Source organism: Chrysemys picta, chromosome 10 (genome assembly GCF_011386835.1).
Source record: "Chrysemys picta bellii isolate R12L10 chromosome 10, ASM1138683v2, whole genome shotgun sequence".
In the NCBI taxonomy this organism is placed as follows: domain Eukaryota; kingdom Metazoa; phylum Chordata; order Testudines; family Emydidae; genus Chrysemys; species Chrysemys picta.
Genome location: NC_088800.1, coordinates 22,716,985 through 22,739,660, shown reverse-complemented (window position 1 = coordinate 22,739,660; position 22,676 = coordinate 22,716,985). Strand labels below are relative to the sequence as shown.

The following is a 22,676-nucleotide window of genomic DNA, read 5'->3' as shown; positions in this document are numbered from 1 at the left end:
AGAATTAGTTAAAAATAATTTAATTCATCAAAATATACCAGCATACTTATTTACTGTCCGTAGTCCTGTAAACAAAGACTATTTAGAAAAGCCAGATTTCAACTGTAACACTCGCAGATTCTGCCAATTTTTAAATTACAAAGTAACAGCTTGAAGAGTTAAAATACCAGTATCAGAAACTTACCAAGCAAACTGTAAGCAACATTTAAGCAGCTTGAAGGCTGAACCCAGTAATCTCCTCCAGATAAATCAATTTTTATTTATTATTTGTATTACCATAGTGCCTCCCTAGAAGCTCAAGTCACGGACCTGGACCCCACAGCGCTAACATCAACAATGTAACTGACAGAGGAGTTGGTTGCCACAATACTCTAAAAAGTGAAATGTACTATACCAGGTTTACAAACAAAAACACACACACACACACAGTAGTGAGTTTCGGGGCACATAAACATACCCATAAAATTGAAATATCTTTAAAATGTCATTCAGAAAAATTTATTCACACCTGACTTACAGATCTCAGTGTAAGTTTCCTTTATCAAAATAACCACATTACGTTTACTTACATCTTTGCTGTAAAAGAACTGTACAATATATATATAAAAAGTCATCAGCTTTCCCCAATTTTAATCATCATCTTCCTCTTCATCGCTGATCACATATTTCTTGTGCTTTTTACTTGCTTTGTCATCATCCTCTGCTTTCCTCTTTCCAGAAGGTTCACCTTCCTGAGGGTATAACAATATATTTCAAGTTAAAATGAAAAATTCACCGAGTTTATTTCTGTAAAGAAAAACGAAACTACTTCCAGTTTCAGTCCCCTTTTATAATACTCAGACTTAAGATTTATTTTAATATGATCAGTTGCATTGAGAGTACTCCTGACATTACTCCCAACCTCCACCACACGCTCTCCAATCTTACAGAATCATACCAAAGATTCAATTGCCTTGCAATTGTGCAGTTACACTGCTTCCTGGGCCAAATTCAACCCTGGTGTGAAAGCAGTCACGCATAACATGGACTCCAAAGCAGCATCTAGAGTTATAACACTTGGGTGTTTTTAGATGCACACCAAAAAATAAATAAAAATAAAGAAAGAAACCCTCCTGTCCCACAGACAGAACACAGAACCCTGTGTTACATTACTACAAAAGCTAAGGATAATTCTTCGTGGGGGAAGTCCTCTTCAGTGTCTGTAGAATAAACTGTTGCTCATTAGCAGAGTCCGCCATTAACAGACCAGAATGCCATAGAGAGCAGCAGAAAACACCATCAAAAAAAATCTGAGCATGGCCAGCGAGTCCCACAAACATCCTGATGTAAGGAAGGTATGTTGCCGGTCTCTCCGGCCCCACTCCTGGGGGAATACTGGAGAGTATGCTCTTCTCTAGGTGAAAGTTCTAGTCTTTCAATTAGACAGGGAGAGCAATTTCTGCTAGGTATTTGTAACTACCAGATTTGATATTGATGGGGAAATATAGACTAATAGCTGACAAACTGTTCTATCTTTCAACAGCCAATACATCTGCCAGAGAACAGCAACAACCATCATGTTTGAAATTATGTCTTATCAAATACAACACATTTAATTTTGCAGATGACTACAAAAGGAAAAGACATTAGTATTTTCAGCATATGGGATTTTAAACTAGTTTCTGTTCCGACTTAACACATGTCCAATGAGCAAAAGAAGAAAGGCACTTTTAAATAACTGTATAAAAATGAACAGGAGTACTTGTGGCACCTTAGAGACTAACAAATTTATTAGAGCATAAGCTTTCGTGGGCTACAGCCCACTTCTTCGGATGCATCCATGAAGAACTGGAAAATGTTGGGTTGGGCATAGGAGGGGAAAAAGTATAGGAAGTGATCCTGTCCCCAAAGAAATTGTACCAATTTAACTAAATCAGTTTAGAAACAGATGCAGTTAATCAACACAACCTCCTTGTGGGGACAACCTTTAATCAGTTTAAGAGTACCTTATATAATCAATTTAAGCTTAAGTGAGTAAGGAATCGAGTTAAGCAAAATTGATACAAAGCCCTCAAACTGATTAAAGATTGTCCATACAAGTGAAATCAGCACAACTTGTGTTTCAAAAAGGTTCAAGTCCCTGCCTCTGTTCAGTAAAACTGACAAGAATTTGGTCAGCTTCTTTGGGTACATCCAGACTACCTGCAGAATCGACGGGTAGTAATTGATCTATCAGGGATCGATATATCTAGACGCGATATATCGATCCCCGAACGCGCTCCAGTTAACTCCGGAACTCCACCAGGGCAAGCGGCGGTAGTGGAGTCGACGGGGGAGCCGCAGCTGTCGACCCCGCGCCATGAGGACCCGAGATAAGTCGAAATAAGATACGTCAACTTCAGCTACATTATTCCCGTAGCTGAAGTTGCGTATCTTACATCAACCCTGCACCCGCTCCCCCCCGCCCCGGTGCAGACCAGCCCTCAGTTAGTGCTAAGAAGGCACTAGCCAGGCACTAGCAGTGAAACTAAATGATCTTCCTGCTGCATTATTTCACTGGCCAGAGTTACCATTTTCATCAATGGCAAGGGAGTTTTTCAAGCTTTGGTCAAGTAAAAAACCATGCTCCCCAATGAAAAGACCTTGATTAGTATACAGTGAAATAAGGAGTAGTAGCTAATCAAAATAATACAAAGGTTCACTATCCTGACCGTTGATTGTATTGTTATGCAATCTGATGATGCATTATTTGTCTACTTTACTTTTCACTATCAGGCTAAAATAGTTAACATGCTAAGCATAAAGTTTTTTAAAATAATTTTTAGTGGAGTGCAGTCATAGCACACCAAAATGAGGTCTACTGTGTACTAATTCCCATTTAAAATTTACATGAACCGTAGATTCTATGTGGGTATTTATTTTATAAATTTAGGATAGGATAGTCATGAAATAACTAGCTTTGGATTTAATCGCTAAAGTGATTGTGATTTATGGGATTGCTTTTAGTATTTTCTTACTGTGTTTATTGATTTTATAATGTCCATATTAAGTTATATTTTATATATATATATATCCCACTTTATGTATTTGTACTGGAGATTTAAATGCTCGTTCCTTTGGCACAAGGGTAAACCAATACAAATAAAAATTTAACTTTATAAACATGTTAATTTTCAATCAAGTCTTTGGTTTCAAACACTAAAACACACTTCCAGAAATTCTATCAAGCAGTCATCTAAGATTTTCTGTAAAGCTTACAGAGACACTCTAAAACAGGGGTCGGCAATCTTTGGCACGCAGCTCACCAGGGTCAGTATCCTGATGGGCCGGGCGGGTTTGTTTACCTGCCGCGTCTGCAGGTTCGGCAGATCACGGCTCCCACTGGCCGCTGTTCACCGTCCCAGGCCAATGGGGGGCTGCGGGATCTGCTGGCCGCGGCTTCCCACAGCTTCCCGCCACCCCCATTGGCCTGGAGCGGCAAACCACGGCCAGTGGGAGCCATGATTGGCCGAACCTGCGGACGCGGCAGGTAAACAAACCGGCCTGGCCCGCCAGGGTGCTTACCCTGGCGAGCCGCGTGCCAAAGGTTGCCGACCCCTGCTCTAGAACATGGTTAGGTCCCATCCAATCTACACAACAATACAGAAATATGCATTAACAACATTGTTGGACAACAATTTTAACCAAGTCTGCAAACACGGCTGATTTTACAGTGTAGACTGAACATAAGTACCATTTTGGTCAAATATACGCTTCAAAATAATTTATTTCAGAACAAATAAAAACAGAATTTTTAAACTTTAATCAGTACAATATTAGATACAGTAGGAAAAAGGGAAACACCTTTACAATAAGAAACTACTATGCAACAGGATGTTCTAAACCATCAGGTAGAATTACAAAGAATAAATCACTAAAATTTCTGCGTCTGAAATATAGTAAAGCATCATCAAGCTGGACTGTGCCAGGCTCTGAAGCAGATTATATACTATCTAATGTGGACAATGACCCACAGTGTGGGATTCTTAGGTCAAAAACTGAATTTATGCATGCAAAATTAAAAGTATTCTTTAATCACAGAATTGGGGGGGGGGGGAGCATAAATTTTGATTGGTCAAGCAACCCCCAGTATTTTTCCCAACTGTTTCCTAGTTTATCCCATAGGCTGTCGTAAAAAATACCTTTTTTCATGTACGCTATGACTCAGCTATTTTGTTTTGTCATTCTGCATTTCCATTTTGGTCTGTTTGCTAAGTGACAAAATAATGTCTTTATAGAGGTTGGATGTCCAGTTTCCTAGTACCCTAACACAAAGCTGAATGTAAGTTGAGTTTTGACTTTAGGAAAAATATTTTAGACCTGATCAGTTTAAGTCAGACTTCCAGACAGCATCTCATTTCAATTTCCTATGAACATATTTGACACAATTAACAAAAGACACAGAATAATGGAAGCACTGCCCAAGAGAATACGTTTAGCGCACTAGCTTGACAAGTGAATCTAACCATGCAGTCTTCAGTCAGTCAAAACTCACATTGAACCAAAGAACTTTTGCCTGAATAAGAAATCCAAAACTGAGTCCAACAGTCAGCAGAAAAACTGCACAACATTGTTTCAACCAGTTAACTTCCCTGCAAGACACTTACTTATGAGTTGTTCAGAGTATTTTTCCTCGTTCTTATGATGTTCCCTGATTTGGTGTTAACCAGTTTTAAGAAAAAAGAATTTTCTATCATGGGAGACATTTTACATTGCAGCCTAATTAATTTTGATACAGTGAACAAATAAAATTGTTGATGTAATAATTTAATTTGTTTAGAAGAGAAAGATTCTCACTTGACTATATATATCACCAGGTCTAGGCAGTAATATTACCCCACTCTTCCACTATACTTAAGGACCATTGCTATTTTAAAATTGTTTAAAAAGTAGTGAAAGCTAACGTGGGATTTAAGAATTCTATTAAGACTCATTTCTGCTCAACTTTATCCAACATGACAAATTGACATTTATAACCTAGAATCTCAATGGCAACCCCTATCTGACCTAGGCATCTGAAAAGACATCTATCTAGTACAGGTATTTCGAAAATGCTCACTTTACTGTACAACAGAATTTCCCAAAGTTACATCAATGGGAATTCTACTTGCCTTTTATCAATATGCTGCATCACTTGATAATTTGTTGTTGGACAAAGCACTTTAGTATTGAGGACCAGCTCTCAACAACCTTTTTGTTTCTGTGTTTGACTAGATAGCCAACATCACCGTGCAGATTAGTAAGGTATCACTGTATTTGACAGATAAGTGCCGTGTTTTGTATATGAAGATATATATTGGTAAATGCCTCCAAGTCTCTATTTATAAACATTCAGAGTGTGCGTTGCTATATTCCACCACTGCCACATTACATTTTTTTAAGCTTGAGCACCCCTATGTGGCAATGTTATGAACTTCAGCCTTAAAATCAAATTGTTTTAAAATGGAAGGTGATGTAGCTCACAGCGGATTAGCTCACGACTCTTTCACCTCTGAGGAACCAGAATCAAAGCCTAATTGAGCTCACAAACAAAAATGAGTTTCGTGTTCACCTATCACAAAAGAAACAATTGCTAACATCTGCTCAAGGGAGAAAAACGACTGGAATTCCAGTTCAGGTGTAAGGGCATTAGCATAATTAAATGGGGTTACTTGCACACATGGACATACCCAGACTATAGGACAACGCTTCTACACTGCCTGACTTTCCAGAACACTAAATTCACTCAACAAATTAAAAAATAAACACTATTGGAATACTTTTAACACGACAAAGCTTTCAATGATTTGCTTTCCATTATTTTACCACACTCCAGTTCCTTTTAGTTATTTAATACAAATGCCACTCTGCTAACATTGTAATTGGAATTATCTCAGACACAGCAACACAGAATGGAATCCTAACCAACATCCCAGTTTTAGCCACTGGGTCTGGACAAGATTAGGAAACAAATACACCTGATAAGGGTTTTTACAGATCAGGGGTATACATCATGATACAGCGTATACATGTGCAGTATACACATTCAAATAACTTTTGGAGGAATAAAAGTTTAATCTTTCAATGTATTAAAGATTTTCCATATTCTAAGGTCACGTACTTCACACTGCAAGCTATACTGTATAGAAATCAAGATTCATTTTGAGATATAATTTTGACATTTCAGTAAGTGAGATTATGGAATTATAACATTTGTCTAACTTTAATGAACATAAAATCAATATATACCAAAAAACTACTACTAATTAACTGGAAATTAGGAAGGTAAGGTTAAGCAAGGTGTCATTCAAGTGCAAAAATCATTTTTTCTCCTTTTAATAGCATACCAGCATTTAACTCTTCCCCTTAAAAAGCAATGATCTATTAATAGTGCTGTGTGAAACAGGTTTCCCCTCCCCCCCAACAGAACTGTCATATATTTATCAGGGGGAGGCAGACAGTAAGGCCTGGTGGGTAGAGCACTGGACAGACTCAGGACCCCTGGGTTCTATTCCTGGCTCACTATGTAACCAAGGGCAAATAATGTCAACTGCTCTGTGCCTCAGTTTCCCCATCTGTAAAATGGGAATGATGCTTACCTCCTTTCCAAAAGGATTTGAGAACTCAATGAAATACCTAGGCTTTATTATTATGGTAAGCATATCAAATTTAACTGTACTGCAATCCAAGGGGCCATAAAACCTTGAAAAATTGCAACTTACAACTACTTAGCTGGATAAATATGATGTATCCAGTCATTAAAGCAGAAAGTAGTAATCATTTTTCACAATAATACTCAAAATGATAAAACAAATTGTTCATTTTCAGGTTTCAGAGTGGTAGCCGTGTTAGTCTGTATCAGCAAAAAGAACGAGGAGTACTTGTGGCACCTTAGAGACTAACAAATTTATTTAAGCATAAGCTTTCGTGGGCTAAAACCCACTTCATCGGATGCATGCATCCTAATGTATTTTCCACTGCATGCATCCGATGAAGTGGGTTTAGCCCACGAAAGCTAATGCTTAAATTAATATTAGTCTCTCAGGTACAAGTACCCCTTGTTCTTTTTGTTCATTTTCAATCAACCAACTTTCACCATAAAATAAAATGCTTCTCTCACCTCATCACTGGTTAGTTTCTTTGCCTTGAGTAGTCTCTGCGTTCTGTCTTCATCTGATCCCTCATCACTGTCTGAAGAATAGATTCTAGCACGTTCCTCTAGAAAAAGAAATTAACCCAGGTAAAGACTGGTCTGCAAATGCCAATCCCTGCCAAAGCCCCTTGAACTATACCATCACATATACTGTTTCCTGATATTTCTCTCAATAATGTGCCAAGATCTCACCATCTTAGTGGCAAACTATAAATAAATATACAAAATATAATTAAACAGATTGAGCCTTCTTTGTAGTTTCCTTGTTCATTATGCACCATTCTGAGAAATCTGTTATTTCACCAGGACTATCCCATGAAATCAGTCAATTCGAATTAGATAGTATCTGATGAGTGCAGCCTAACAATAAAAAAAAGTTACATTCATATTTTATTTGTACCTCTTATACCACCTTTATAGCGGTTTTTAATAGCTGCCAGACTGATTGCCTCTTCTCCTTCATCCTCCTCATCATAACGATCAGGTTCTAAATAATTTGCACTCAGACCACGCTGGTGCTGCTTCTCCCGCATTCTCCGCTGCTGGGATTCTCTGCGAATAGACGCTCTTAATCTCTCCTCTTCTTTCTGTCCAGGAAAAGCAATAGCATGTAAGGAACTATGAGGAGTAATACCCAGAGGGTATCTTTCTCCTATGCTTTGCACCTTGTGTAGTCATCTTACACCAATGCAAAGAAAATGTCAAACACGACCAAATCAGAATGGTACAGCTTGATGCTCACTTTGCACTGATGTAAATGACTACACACAATGCAGGACTATGGAGAATCAGGCAAAGTATAATTTATAATTGACATTTCTCTTGGTTGAAACATTTATAGCTTTAAGTTTCCTTATTTAATTTTTTATTTCATGCACATCAGAGTCAAAGGCTTAATTTCCAAGATTACAAAATCAAGTTTGTGAATGTTATAAGAATTTAAACAGTTTAAAAATAGCGGCAACAATGTGTACTTATGATTAAACTTAAATTCTGTACAATCATATAATATGCTAGGAGAAAATGTAATAAAGTTAACCATTACTTCTTATTTCTGGATTGCTGTGTGAATTTAACCTTTCCTACACAGAACAAATGTGATCAACACTGATTTGTTCACCCCACTGTGCCAAGAATGACATTTTCAATTAGCACTACTTTTCCTGTAGCACTGCATTGTTATTTTCAGTGAATACAATATTTTGAAAAACTAATATTTACACCTGTAGCATCATACTTAAATGAATGTTTGAGTAAGTTTGTCCAATCTCTAGATTTGTTTTCTTACTAAAATTAAGAATTATAACATATTTACAACTGTAACAAAGGAGTAATACAAATCCCAGAAGCAGAAAGGGGACCATGCTTTGAAGCAAACACTACAATTTTCTGCCCCCACTACTGAAGGGTTGGAAAAACTCCCCATCTTGTGGGGGCAGGGGCCAGCACCTTCTTCAGGACTCCCTTGTGGCCTGTGGAGCACCTCAGAACCACAGCTCTGCAGGGTTGTTTCTGTAGGTAATAGCAAATACTCCATGCACTGTGCTTAATTTAGGACAGCTACACCTCGATAGCAATTGTAATCTTTGCTGGCACTAGTGACACGTAAACAGTCAGAATGCAATGACGCTTTTAATAAATGTATACTTTGGTGTGAAATCTTTTGCACAGTTGCCTGTGTAATGGTCTTCAAACACATGAGAAGTCTAGTAGCAGAACAGATGACTTGCACACAAAAAGTTGTTTTTGTTAAAAGTCAAAAACATTAATTTTTCACAGCCTTATAAATAAAGAAGTTTGGCTGATCTGCTTCCAAAAACTCCACGAACATCTCTTAGCCCCTCTGCCTTTAGGCTAAGCATGGGAATTTTCAGGCCAAAGGATTATTTGGAATGGTGAAGGGGAGAGATTAGAAGGGAAATAAAAGGGGCTAGACTAGAATAGGGCTAGTTTCTTTAATTATGAAATTACAACAGGCTCTAGAATGTTGTACAGGAGGCACAGCACTTCACGAGGAAGGTAACAAATCAGCAAAGGGCTGACATAGATAATCTCTGAATAGAAGAATTAGTCCCCTTAGCAGGCCAGTCTAGGAACGGCAGATTTAGGAATTAATTCTGCCACAAAACAGAGGCATATATTACTGTGATTATTATGCAACTGGCTGCAATGTTCACACACTTGGCAACCAACTTGACAGAATATACATGAAGAAATGCCTGCATTTGGGTCTTTGAACATTTATCTGAAAGAGACAAAGTCATCTTCCTGTGGAGGGCACTGTCTATAGAGTGAAGCCTGTTAGAAAATCGTTATAGGTTAAACACCCGTCTTATAAGGGCACCTCTGCTTTCTAAACATTAAGGTCAAATCATGGACGTCTATTACCAAGAAGGGAAAGCAGCAGGGAAAAATGATAAAGGAACAAATTCTTCATATGCATGCGTATAGGAAGTTCCAATACAAGTTAATACATAAAAATTTCTGCTGACAAATACACGATAACTTCCATATTGGAGTACAGCAGCATCTAGACGCCTCACTCAGGATTGGGTCCCCATTGTGCTAGGCCCTGTAGAACAATGGGGTGGCAGCTCCCTATGCCATTGGTGAATTTGGGATGTAATTTTGAATATGCAAATTAAGTGTACACAGGCCAGATAAATATGAACTAGAAAGTCTGAGTCATTTAGCGACTGCTGGAAAATACCACGTCACCTTAAAATGAATGTTTATTTCATCTTAAAAATAAAGACTTTTCAAAATTTTACTTCCAAGGCCTTCATTTATTGTATTCTTAATATTTGTTTTTAATTTTGTTAATTCTGAAATTCTCTTGCTAACTGGGTACTTTACATTCTTACAATTTCTCCTCTTAGCTTACAAACAATCACTATACCAGATGCCATATCCACAGAGCATAAAAATGGATGCTGATAGAAATCATAACAATCTATTCTATGTCAGCACCAGAGGTTGCATCTTCATTTATTTTTCTAAAACTCAAATACCCAAGAATATTCAGACATGATATTTGCAATTTGAGATGAACAACATTAGTTCTAAGTTTAGGTCAAAAGAGCAATAAAACTCCTTATCGCAACTAATACCTTAATCATTTCTGTGCGCTGAGACTCTGGATCACGACCAGCCATGGGCAAGATACGAATTTTTTGGGTCTTTGAACATCTATCTGCAAGAGACAAAGTCATCTTCCTGTGGGTGGCGCTGTCCGTAGAGTGAGGCCTGTTAGAAAATTGTTATAGGTTAAACACTTCTTACAAGGACACCTCTGCTTTCCAAGAACAATTACTGACATGCCACAAATACAATCAGGAAAAACAGACTCATCCATACAAAAGCAAAAAAATTAAACAGAATAGATAATGTGTACAGTACACAAGAATTATCCAATAGATTAAAATAGATTTAGCAAAATCACCCTTCCCCTAAGAAGTCCTCAACATCCCCTTACACACCTAAATATTCCTCCTTCCACTTCACATTTATGCTTCTGGTCATAGTCATCATCTTCATAGCAGTGACGTATCGTATGGAGATTTTTTTTTCCCCCAGAGAACATCAATACCCCTCCTGATTCACACCAAAACTTCTCATTTTAAAATTTTAAATTAAATATTAAAATTACAGACAAAAATATAGGTTGCCTAGATAGTGCAATAAATAGCACACTGGCCTTTCAAGCCTGGAGATTCGGTCTCAGACCTAGCTACCTTAAAGTGCAGGTCTACTCTGAAAAGTGACTATTGAAAAATGGCAGCTTCTTACTGAACAGCTCCATTCCCTATGTATTCAGTCAAAGTGAAATGGTATTTGTATTTATTTATTTACTATTATGCTATGGGAGAGAAGAGGATGCTGGCCTCTATTCTGGCTCACATATCAATGGAATCCCAATTTCAGGACCTAATTCTAACCTCACTTATACTTGTAAAAAGGGGAGACAAACATGGCAGCCTCAAGATGCCACTTTAAGGTCGCTTTTTAGAGAAATGTACTTAGGTCTCAAGTGTAGCTAGCATGCTAGTCTTGGTCTTCAGCGACAGTATAAACTCAAACAGTTTGGCAGTCTCTATACAATTGATATTCAGATCCGAATGCGGCCAGCACTGAAGTCAAAAGGAAGCCTAGAAAACTCATGACTGAGCCATAGTTAGGTGTATACAGCAACATCAGCCTTACTTTTCAAGAGTCAAAAAATTTTTAAATAGTGTTTTTTAAAAAACAAAACCACACCTCTTCCATACAAGGTGTACTAAGAGAAGAACTAGTGATCCATTACTTTACTAATTCAGCTCCACCTTTTAATACCCAAATATTTCATACCAAAATGCTGTACTATGACTTCAAGCTCTGTTAAATGAACTGTATGTTTACCTGAAGGTTAATTTAGTCTTGAACACAGCCTGTCCCTGTAGACCAGTTCCTTGTCTGATAAACAGATGGTTGTGATCTCCCTGTAATGGTGCCTTGTACACATCAAAGACCTCATTGCCCAAATGCAGCGACATGCTTAAAAAAGGATTAATATATTAGTTATTTTTGTATTTATGACTCATTCTGCTTTTACACCATATATAAATGAAGGAAGCCTTCTCATTCCCTCTTTTTTATGCATAATTGAATTATTAGCTAAATAGTATAGTATACCACTCAAAGATCTGAGAAAACAATAGTTATTAATTCTGCAAGAACTTCAAACTTCACTCACGCCTCACTTTTATATGCAAGAACGTCTGACAACTATGTTTTCCTAGTCTAGATAATATAGAAAAGCCTAAGCTAACCTTCCATCTGACCACTTGACTATCCGAGCATTGCTTTCTCGAATCTCATTTCCCTCTTCATCTCGTCGCATTCGCCAACGTATGGTGTTTTCCACCTGTTGGAATCGAAAGTCTGTAAGCATGTATATAAAGTAAAAGGTGAACTAGTTTAAAGGAATATTGTAAAAAAGATATTACTGGGAGGTCAAGAATCAAGTGCCAGTAGTTAGCTAAATCTGCTGCATGCAGGGTAAAAGAAAAGCTTTTGCAGAACAGTTACAAATCTTCACTGCATCTAAAGAAAAAAGTAGATACAACAGAAAACAGCTAAGTAATTTCTATGAGTGCTGAACTTGTTTACTTCTTGGTAGAACAAGAAGCAGGAGATATCTTTAACAGGGTGACTCAAACCATCACCTCTCAACACCCCATGCCTTTTGTTTTATATAGTAGTTTGAAAGAACCTAACAGGAAAGGGGTGAGATGCAGAAAGAAAATTACAGATATACCTTTAGTTTTAACCTTGTTCTACCTTCTTCATCAAGCATCTCCTCATCTTCAAATTCATCCTCATAATACTGAGGATCAAAAGGTCTGTAATAAATTAGATAATGTATTCTTTATTCACCCATCTTCTAAAAAAGCAAACCCATGTTATTCTAGGATTGCTAAAAATAAATTTGTGATTCAGTTAAATTATATATTACACACAACTGTAGACATTACTGCCATGGTATACCTACATTTATTTCTGCAACCATGTAATAAACTGGAGAGGTTTTAAACCACAGAAGACCTACCCTAAAGTCTCTCAATAATATCAGCTGCAACCACTTCTAACATTTTAAATCTCTGAATAACTTTTTGTAAAGAAAAAGTCTACCTCAAATGTGGTATCCTCCCCTGATGTCCCATTGTGGCAAATAAGAGGTTAGGCCAGAGTCTAGTACTTGATATGTTCAGCCTGGTCCAGTGAGTTTTAAAGCGTGATAAAGATTTTGTGAATGATCCTGGTTAGGATGCGGGAATTCCTGCCAGGACAATGTTTGGCTGAACCATTTTTCATATGAGGCTAATACAGTGGTGGGCAACCTGCAGCATGTCCCTGCTGCCCGCCGCTCCCATTGTCCAGGAACCGCGAACTGTGGGGGGCCATGCCTACTGATGGTCAACGTCACTAAAATGTCTCGCAGCCCACAATCAGATTACCCAGATGGGCCGCAGGTTACCCACCATTATCCTAATAGGTGTTAGATTTGACCCAGTCCCACACCTAACCCATCTGAGAGAAGGGAGAGGCAGAAAAACAATTTTTCTTCCTCCACTAAGTCTGACAGCTGGAGAAGTCTCACTTCCTCACCCAGATGTTGTAAAGGAAAAGAAAGTGGCGAGGGAGAAGGTGTTAGTCTACTAAATTACTGCTATTTTAGGCCTGGTCTGCACTAAAAAATTAGGTTTAACTACATTGGTCAGGAGTGTGAAAACTCCTCATCACCGAGCAGTGTTGTTAAGTCCCAGTGTAGACAGTGCTAGGTCCACAGAAGAATTCTTCTGTCAACCTAACCACTACATCTCAGGGAGGTGGATTACGTATGCCAATGGGAAGAACCCCTCCCATCAGCATAAGATGTACCATTGTAGTGTTTCAAGTGTCAACAAGCCCTTAGTCTCCATTTTTGGGTAGTGACCCATTAATATATCCAGTATCTGCCCTTGCTGTTATTTATAGCTGCAAACAATGTTGGGAGGCGAAGCCGCGAAAGCGGCCAGAGTTGGCTGCACTTTACTTTTTGAGAAAGCTATCAATTGCTGCAAAGCATTGCAGTAGTCTGTCTGCAGACCCTCAAAGTCTGTACATCCTGACCCACAAAGGTTCACATTTGGAACATTATCTTTTCAATCATAAAGGCTATGGGCTCATAAATACTTCCTGGCCACAGAATAGAACATTTTAAAAATCAAGCAATGGGTGCATTGGGATAGAGGTGGTCAAAAGAAGAGTTCTCTTTAAAAGTGGTCTGCAGAAGGAGAATGGGAGAACCAACCAAACTAGAGTGTCAGGGTCAGGAACAAGCCTAGATTTGCAGGGAGATGGACACCTTTTACAAGGTCCAATAGTATAAGTCCCAAGTCAGTGGTATGTTTAGAAAAAGCAACACTCACATTTTTTGTAACTTGTTGATGTGCAGTTGGAGCCACACAGAGTAGTATTATAAGGAGCTACATGAATTTATTTTCTTTGAAATTTTGGATAAATGCTATGATCTGTGTTATACAGATGGTCAGTCTGAATTATCATAATATAGTTTCTTCTGGCTTCAATGAATAATCCAAAGTAGTGCTTCTATTATTCAAAAGTAGCCAAATGTAATAGAAATAAAAATGTAAATTAAATGGCTTACAATACACTAGAAGATTAAGCCTCAGACTGAGTAAATATGAAAACTACATGTTTAGAACTCAATGGATAATCTTAAAAGATAGTCTTTATAATATTATGAACTCATTAAGCACATGCTACTGTTTCAATTCACTGGACTTTTAAAACTGATGTGTTGTGAAGATACATACTAAACTAAAAACCTGAAAAGCATGCACAGTTCTAGTAAATACATCACAACTGTGGAACAAAGTCTCTCTAGGCTACTTTTTATATTATGTTCAGTACATCATTTTTAGATTTGCAAAACAACGTTGCCTATTGAGAAAAGTCATACATACAAAATTAATGCCATTAATGCCATCAAAACAGATTTCCTGGATTTAGGAAATACTCAGGTCCCCTGAATAGGCTGTTTACTCTGAATTAAATCTCAAAGATCATTTGGTTTTACAACATATGGTGCATTATTCAGGATGAAATTATCAACGTTCACCAAAAACTAAAGCAGTGCTGAAGAAAGGTAAGACAGCTATACATTCAGGAGACTGGTGCAATGCAGCCACAGACAATTAAAAAGGACAGACTTACTCATTTGAGTTGCACACCAAGCTTACAAAAAAAATCACTAGTTCTTCTATTAATTTAGACAAGAGTGAGATGATGAATTTTGATGAAAAATGGCTAATTTCACAGGGTCAAATTAGTACAAATAAAAGGAGTTATTTACAATTATGAAATGCATTACATGTAACAGGTTGAACCTACACATTTAGTTTACAAGAAGACAGTAAAATGAAAAGTGATCTGAATATCTGATTGACTATATCAAAGTATGCACCTCAGTGTTAATTATATTTAATGTGGTCAACAGAAATTTCATTTGACTACTAGAACAAAAGGGAAATACTAAGTGAGAGTTTAAATAATTAACACCTTTCATATAGACTCAAATGCAGTATTACCTGGGCTCCACGCTGAGGAAGTTGGGCAGCTTCACAAAATACAAGTCATTTCCTAAGTCAGTGTTTACTTTTGGTATCTCTACTTCTATTCGCGTTTCTGGAATAGGTTCTTCTTCCTGTTGCTCCTGATTCAATCCATTCTCATCCTAATGGACGGAGTAGCAAAACCACTTTACATTATGTAGGTGAAAAAGCCAGACTGTTCAGGTTGTTCCACTGACCACTTAATTTTTGCTCTGAAACATATGGAAAACCTCTCTCTCTATCTGTCCATCCACCACCCACACGTAATTAGATTGTGCAAAGTACATGCTACTGAGACAAAATTATCAAACACAGTACTCAAGCCTGCCATCTAATGTGATTTCAGTTATGAATGTTAGCTCAAGATACCAAGAGAGAATGAAAGTAAAAAGCATGGGACTGATCCAAATAAATTGGTCTCCTATAGGAAGCTAGGAAATGGTGGTAACTTTGCCTAGACTAAAATTGGCCTTTAGATGTAAAGGGCTTTAAATCCACTGCCATCTATTCCCAAAAGAAAAATACTTTTCCAACAGGCCCTACTACAAGTATCAAGAACAGTTATAGTACTATATTCTTCTACTTGTTGACATAACCAGAACATACTCAAAATATATAACCACAGTTACAAGAGCAGAAAAACAAGTGACCCTATCTTACATTGCCATGTATAAGAGGTGAAACTGTTAACAGTGATTCTTTCTGCTTGGGCAATATCATTTATGAATTCTCATTAAATTGTCAGTCTTTCAATTAAAGTGTGCTAAAACTCAGTCCTCTAGGATTTAAAACTCTATACTAGACTGCTTGGGCAGGTGTAAGAGGCACAGCAGGCAACTTCTTTCAAAGGACTTACAATAGGTTGCCCTGGAGTTGGTGGCTTGTCTTCCCCATCACTCCCTGAAGAAATGTCATCTGCACCTCCAAACAAATCTATCGCATCCCTGTGATCTTGAACAGAAAAATATGTATTTTATATATGGAGAAAAAGATAAATTGTTATATTCTACCACTGGAAGTCATCTACAAGATCATTAAAAGTGACCTGCAAAGGAGGGGGGGGGAATTTATTTCCTATGTGCATTTCTCTAGGAGGTTCAAAGAGGACTTGAAAAGGTGATTTGTCTCTTCACTCACAACAACAACAACAACAAGTGATTTAAACTTAAAAATGCAGGTCACATCTACCTTGGAAGGACTCTATGATGACAGGAATACTACTGAAACAATGACATCATAAGGGCCAACAGTGAAAGCTGAGCAATTGAGAGAGACAGATTTTGGATTAGATGATCATTGAAGTTAAATTGGTGTCAACATATTGGACAAAGGCAGTGAAGTGTGGTAGGTAATAATATACATTCTCCGGGTCTCCCATAATCAAATAACAGACTCAATTTCCAGGGTCTTTCAGCAAGAAATTAGAATATAATGATGTCACCAGATTTTTCAATAAATAAATAAATAGTTCAATTTGTTGCCAAGGAAAGTGAAAGGCTGATAGCACTGGGTAGAGATTACTTCAAACTGTGCAAGCTTCCCCATGCAGCTCTATCGCTGCACCTTAGTTGTTATGCTCTGCAACTCACCAGATAATCCAACACTAGTTTTTTCCTCAGTTAATACTACCAATCATACAGAGTTTTAAAGTGAATGCATGCTTAATGTCAGATAAAGTAGAAGGGATTTGAAAAAACAGCTAGTTACCTTTCTGTCCGTCTGCATCGCTGTCCATTTCTGAATCTGATGCAATTGGTTTTTTACGTTTCATTCGCAAAATTTCATCTTCACTGTCACTGCCTCTTGCAGACTCTATCAAAGAGAATATATATCCTCAAATTAAGAATTTCATGCTGCATCTTTTTACATCTCACACTATCCATAGCTTGTATTAATAAGTAAACTAATTCAAACAACGAAAAAATAATTAAAGTTTACTGGGTGAATCAAGCGTTATTAAAAATACTCTATTACTGTTAAAACTCAACTGGAATTAATAAATAATTTTATAACCAAATCTGAATCATTTCAAGCCAAGACAACAGTAATATTGTTATGGACAGGTCAACAAAAAAAAACCACACATGACTTAGGGTCCTCATTGTAATGGTGACAGTTCAGTCTGTCCAGCATTAAGATTTAATTTGGTTTTGTTTATGAAAAGACACTACAATCAATCTTTGAGAAAAGGTCACCCCACACAAAGATTAATTATCTCAATTATGAGATGACTACAAGAACTCAATGAAGGTCAAGGATGATGATATTTTCAACACTGTATTCAATCCTACCAGATTTATGCTCCTGTTCCTCTTCATCATCTGAACGCCTGTGATCTTCATCAGAATGCTGGGCCCTTTCATCATCATCAGAATTCTGCATCTTCTCCCCATCAGAATGCTGGGCCCTTTCGTCATCATCAGAATTCTGCATCTTCTCCTCATCAGAATGCTGGGCCCTTTCGTCATCATCAGAATTCTGCATCTTCTCCTCATCAGAGAGCTGAGGCCTCTCTTCATCATCTGAGTTCTGCATTTTCTCTTCATCGGAGTTTTGTAGTCTTTCCTCATCATCAGAAATTGGAGGCCTTTCATCATCATCAGAGTTCTGAACCTTCTCTTCATCATCAGAGTTTTGCGGCCTTTCCTCATCATCAGAATTCTGCAGCTTCTCATCATCATCTGACTGATCACTTTTGTCCTCTTTGCCCCATTTTTCATCCTCCGAATGTGCTTTTTCAGATCCATCTGCATCTGAGTGATGGCTACCTTCATCTGATCCGTGTCCTCTGTCATCATCGTCATCAGCAGCTTCTGAACCACTATGCTGATCTATATCTGACTGGTCATTATCTTCATGTTCAGAATGTCCCGAAGCTTCAGACTGATTGTATGATCTTTCAGATCGGATGTCACTCCCAGTATGGTGGGATGCTCCCTCATCCTCACTATCATCTCCAAATAACTCTTTGTTACTGGGCTTTATTGCCTCTCTGTCATCATCTCTGTCACTCTCACTTCCAGAAACATTACTGCCAGAGCCAGCATTCTCCTGATCAGAGTCAGAGTCAGATCCAGAGTCAGAATCTGCAAAATAAATATTACCCACTTAAAAGTGATTAAGGGGAAAGATTGCCAGATAAAGAGATAACAAAAAGATTAGCCCTTCTTAAGACAGAGTGGAAAAAAATAAGAGGGGACGTAAGAGATGCACCTAAATAAAGTAAATAGCATGTTCTTATTTAAATTATAAGAATAAAAGAAAGCTAATGAAGTTGTGACATTAAAAGAATTTTTTTTTTTTTAAAAAAGGACAGATAACTAGTCTGTGATCCTGTCACCAGGCATCATTGAAACCAGAAGTCTACTAGCAGTCAAAGAAAAATTATACATTTATATGGGTCACGAGGAGACAAAGATAAATTTGATAGTTTAAAAAAGCTTTTTTATTCTAACATTTTATTCTGTTTATAACATCTTGGAAGTTCAAAACTGAAACTGTTTTCAAATCCAATTTGCTTGCCCTTCCCCAACACATGCCCATAGACAAATTTGCTACAGTAGAACTACTCATGAGTGCTGAGTTTGTGGCACTAACTTTTATTCAGGAAAAAAATAGTGTTTGTTTGGGAGAATAAATTACATAAAACGACAGGGACTTTGCAAACATAAAAAAGGCTCAAATTTTGGACAAGCTAATCTGGACAATATCCATACAGAAATTATTTCAACATTTTTCTTTGAATTGTTGATGACAACTGCGATGTATGAATTGTGTTAAGGAACGGTGATCACCACAAATGTATGTAAAAAGAGAAAGTTATAGAAATTATATTAACAGATTATTTTTCCAGATAAAAAGGAACAAACAGGAAACTCATGGAATACAAACATATCTAAACATAAAAATACTCAAAGAGTAAAAGGCTGATTTATCAAATTTATAATCAGAAACCAATTTTGCACCAATTTCATGAAAGTTAGTTTTCCCAGGTCATGGTAAGGGAAACGAATATACCATTACATGCACATTCACTAAACTCTCAGTCCTGAAACATATACTTTCTATTTTAGATGTATTTTAACTGGAACTGATGTATTGAAAAGGAAATGAAATTGAAAACTTGTTTAACTAACATAATAAGACAAAAAGTTCTAGACTAAATCAGAAAAAAAGACAGATTTCCAAAAGACAGGTGATGAAAAGTGTGTTCTCTCTCCTTTCCTTTATTAAATATTAATTTTGCTCTACACCCGGGGGGAAAAAAATGCTTTGCCAAAACAATCCAGAATAAGAATATCTCATCCCTCAGAAATTCATAAATAATAATTTATATGTAGCAAATGTTGGCCCTATTTATACTGTTCATAAAATTAAAAACAGATCAACAGAATCTAGTTCAGAGGTGGGCAATCTACGGCCCAGCCCATCCTGCCTGGCCCCGGAGCTCCCGGCCAGGGAGGCTAGCCCCCAGCCCCTCCCTGGCAGAGTCACGCCACCGCACGGGCAGCACTCTGGGCAGCGGAGCTGCGCGCTCCTGCCGAGCAGAGCGGCAGCGTGTTTGGCTCCGGCTGGCGCAGCAGCAGCCAGACATGCTGCTCTGCATGCTCTGCTCAGCACGGTAAGTGGGCCGGGCCGTGGGGTTGTATAAGGGGCCGGGACAGTCAGGGGACAGGGAGCGGTTGAATGAGGCAGAGGATCGGGGGGGAGGCGGTCAGGGGATGGGGAACAGAGGGGGTTGGATAGGCGTGGAGTCCCAGGGGGCCTGTCAGGGGGCGGGGGTGTGGATAGAGGTCGGGCAGTCAGGAGACTGGGAGCAGGGAGGGTGGCTAGGGTGCATGGTCCCTGGGGGGCAGGTTAGGGGCGTGGGGTGGTCAGGGGACAAGGAGTGGATAGGTCGGGGTTCTGAGGGGGGGCAGCGGGAGGGGTCGGGTAGGGGACGGGTGCCAGGCTGTTTAGGGAGGCACAGCCTTCCCTACCCGGCCCTCCATCTGGTTTTGCAACCCCAATGTGGCCCTCGGGCCAAAAAGTTTGCCCACCCCGATCTAGTTGTGTTAAATTCATATCATGTGTGCCCAAGCTGTGACAATCTGTTTCACTACAGAGCTGGAATCCTTTACAATACAGTACTTATTAAGCAGAAAGAAAGCGGACGTAGGGGGGTTACTGTCAACAGAGAGAATCAGTAGAACCCCCCCGGGTTAAGCAATTTCCCGGTCAGCTGCTCAATCGAATCCTGGGGCTGGAGAACTTGGCCACCTTTAACAGCAGCTGTGATCAAACATGCTAAGATCCTGGGGTATTGCTAATCGTTGCTAGTAATGAAACCCCTCGGGTCCAGAGCCGGGACCAGGGACACACCCCCCCGGCTGCAGCACTTGTCGGGCATCCCAGGTGCAATCACCGCGGAAGGCAGAAAGCCGGCCCCGATGGGCCAGGCTGCAAACCCCACCCGCCACACGCACTTGTTACTAAAAGGGGCAAGGCCGTGATGGAGCCCCCCGCCCCCGGGAAAGGAGCTGGGGGGACTGAAGGGAGCCAGCCGCCGGGAAGGATAAAGGGAGGGGAAGCTCCCAGCTCTGGGCGGGGAGGAGGAGACCCCAGAGGGCCAGTCGTTCGGGGGAGCGGAGGGGCCGAGGTTAAATACGGGAAGCGCGGGGGGGAGGGGGAGGGGGCGGCCCGGCCTCTCTCCCCCTGCGGACCCCCCGGTACCTTTCTGCTCGGGCTCGGAATCGACGTCGCTCCCGAACAGGTCCTCCATGTCCGCCATGGCGCGGGCTCACCGGGCACGCGCACGACGCTGCCGCAAAGCGCAGGCCTCGCTCGCCTCCTTTCCGGCGCTCCCGCACCACAGGGAAGTCGGAAGGGCCGCGGCGCCAGCCAGTGACGCGCTGCGGAGCGACTGGTTCCGTGCCGGGTCAGGGGGGTGGGGCCGCCTGTGCTGACCCGACCCAGGCATGGTGGGGGTGAGGGAGGGGAGAAGCCTTAAAGGGGCAGCGTCCCATTAACGGAGCTCTCCCACGGCAGGGGCCCACAAGTCCCTCTTGCCCAGGGGTTCTCAAACTGGGGGTCGGGACCCCTCAGGGGGGTCACGAGGTTATTACATGGGGTGTCGTGAGCTGTCAGCCTCCACCCCAAGCCCTGCTTTGCATCCAGCATTTATAATGGGGTGAAATATATAAAAAAGTGTTGTTAATGGATAAGGGGGTTGCACATGTGAAAGGGGTCACCAGTACAGAAGTTTGAGAGCTACTGACTTAGCCCTGTCAGCCTGCACAGGGCCTGGCCACGCACCTTGGAGCACAAACAGCCACGATCCCCAACACCAGGACGCACCCGGGATGGGGGACAGTGATTTCACAAACACCCCCATAGCTCTGGAAACTGGAGTATTTGAGTTGGGCCAGGTGCGATGGCTGCTGGGATACTGGGGCCAGGTCTGGTATCCACAGGGCAAGCGGAATGCTGATACATTGGCGAGGGAGGTGAGGCAAACCCAAGAATGATTAAAGGGTTTGAAAACATGCCTTAGCATGCTAAACGATATAGCTTGAGTCTAACAGAGAGACGAGCAAGGGGTGACTTGAGTACAGTCTGTAGGGATCTACAGGGAGAACAAATATTTAATAACAGGCACTTAAGTCTAGCAGAGAAAGGTATAACACGAGCCCCTGGTTGGAAGGTGAAGCTAGACAAAGCCTGACTGGAACTAAGGCATACATTTTTAGTGGGGAGAGTCATAAATCATTGGAACAATTTAGTCAAGGTGGAGTCTCCATCACTGTCAATTTTTAAATTGACAGGCTGTTTTTCTAAAATCTATGCTCTAGGAATTATTTGGGGGAAATTCTATGGCCTTCTACAGGAGGTCAAACTAGATGAGCACAAAGGTCCCTTCTAGCCTTGGAATCTATGACTGATGAGCTAATAATCCCCAATACCACTCCTCCCCACTGGACCCAGCCCCAGAGAAAAGAGCCAGTGATCCGCCCCACCATAGAAGCCCCATGACACAGGGTCCAGTGACCCCTCCTGCCGACCCAGTCTACCTACCACACAGGGCAACTCTTCCCAGGACTATCATCACATCCCCCATGGGTCCCTAGTTGCTTCACATTGACAGGATCTGGCATTTACTCAGCATGGGGACCACTGACTCAGGTTTGCCAGTCTACAAGCTTGGCCTCACTTGCAATATGGGGGTCAGGGCGTCCACCCCAGTGACCTCCCATCCCAGAACTCAGGCATCCACTTTTTTTCTCTTCTTTGTATGCCTGATGTAAATGTAGCACAACTATAATTTTACATTTAGATGGTTAAGCCAGATAATTGTGTCTGGAGTAGCAGAGCGTATTGCTGTGATGCCTCCT

The 22,676-nt window shown here is 40.0% G+C and overlaps 1 protein-coding gene across 2 annotated transcripts; it reads right to left on the bottom strand.

The window, feature by feature from the left end:
* Positions 1-482: 482 nt before the first annotated feature.
* On the bottom strand, positions 483-21,259 carry LEO1 (LEO1 homolog, Paf1/RNA polymerase II complex component). 2 transcript variants are annotated; one of them, XM_005305062.5, is made up of 12 exons: positions 21,019-21,259; positions 17,598-18,392; positions 17,014-17,118; positions 16,163-16,257; positions 15,283-15,428; positions 12,447-12,531; positions 11,959-12,053; positions 11,549-11,683; positions 10,261-10,396; positions 7,551-7,737; positions 7,118-7,215; positions 483-731 (listed from the first exon to the last, which is right to left on the bottom strand). In XM_005305062.5, the coding sequence occupies exons 1-12, from the start codon at positions 21,074-21,076 to the stop codon at positions 630-632; spliced, it is 2,037 nt and encodes a 678-aa protein (XP_005305119.2). In that variant the 5' UTR covers positions 21,077-21,259; the 3' UTR covers positions 483-629. The 2 variants fall into 2 exon arrangements, with proteins under 2 accessions (XP_005305119.2, XP_065415505.1); XM_065559433.1 differs by having other exon boundaries at positions 523-727; positions 21,019-21,221.
* Positions 21,260-22,676: the final 1,417 nt, after the last annotated feature.

Coding starts and splice junctions, on each gene's coding strand:
- LEO1 (XM_005305062.5), bottom strand. CDS start 21,076: ATGGCGGACATGGAGGACCTGTTCGGGAGCGACGTCGATTCCGAGCCC. Junction 17,119..17,597: donor GGAACAGGAGCATAAATCTG/GTAGGATTGAAT, acceptor TCTCTTTGATAG/AGTCTGCAAGAGGCAGTGAC. Junction 11,684..11,958: donor GTCAAGTGGTCAGATGGAAG/GTTAGCTTAGGC, acceptor TCCTTTTTTAAG/CATGTCGCTGCATTTGGGCA.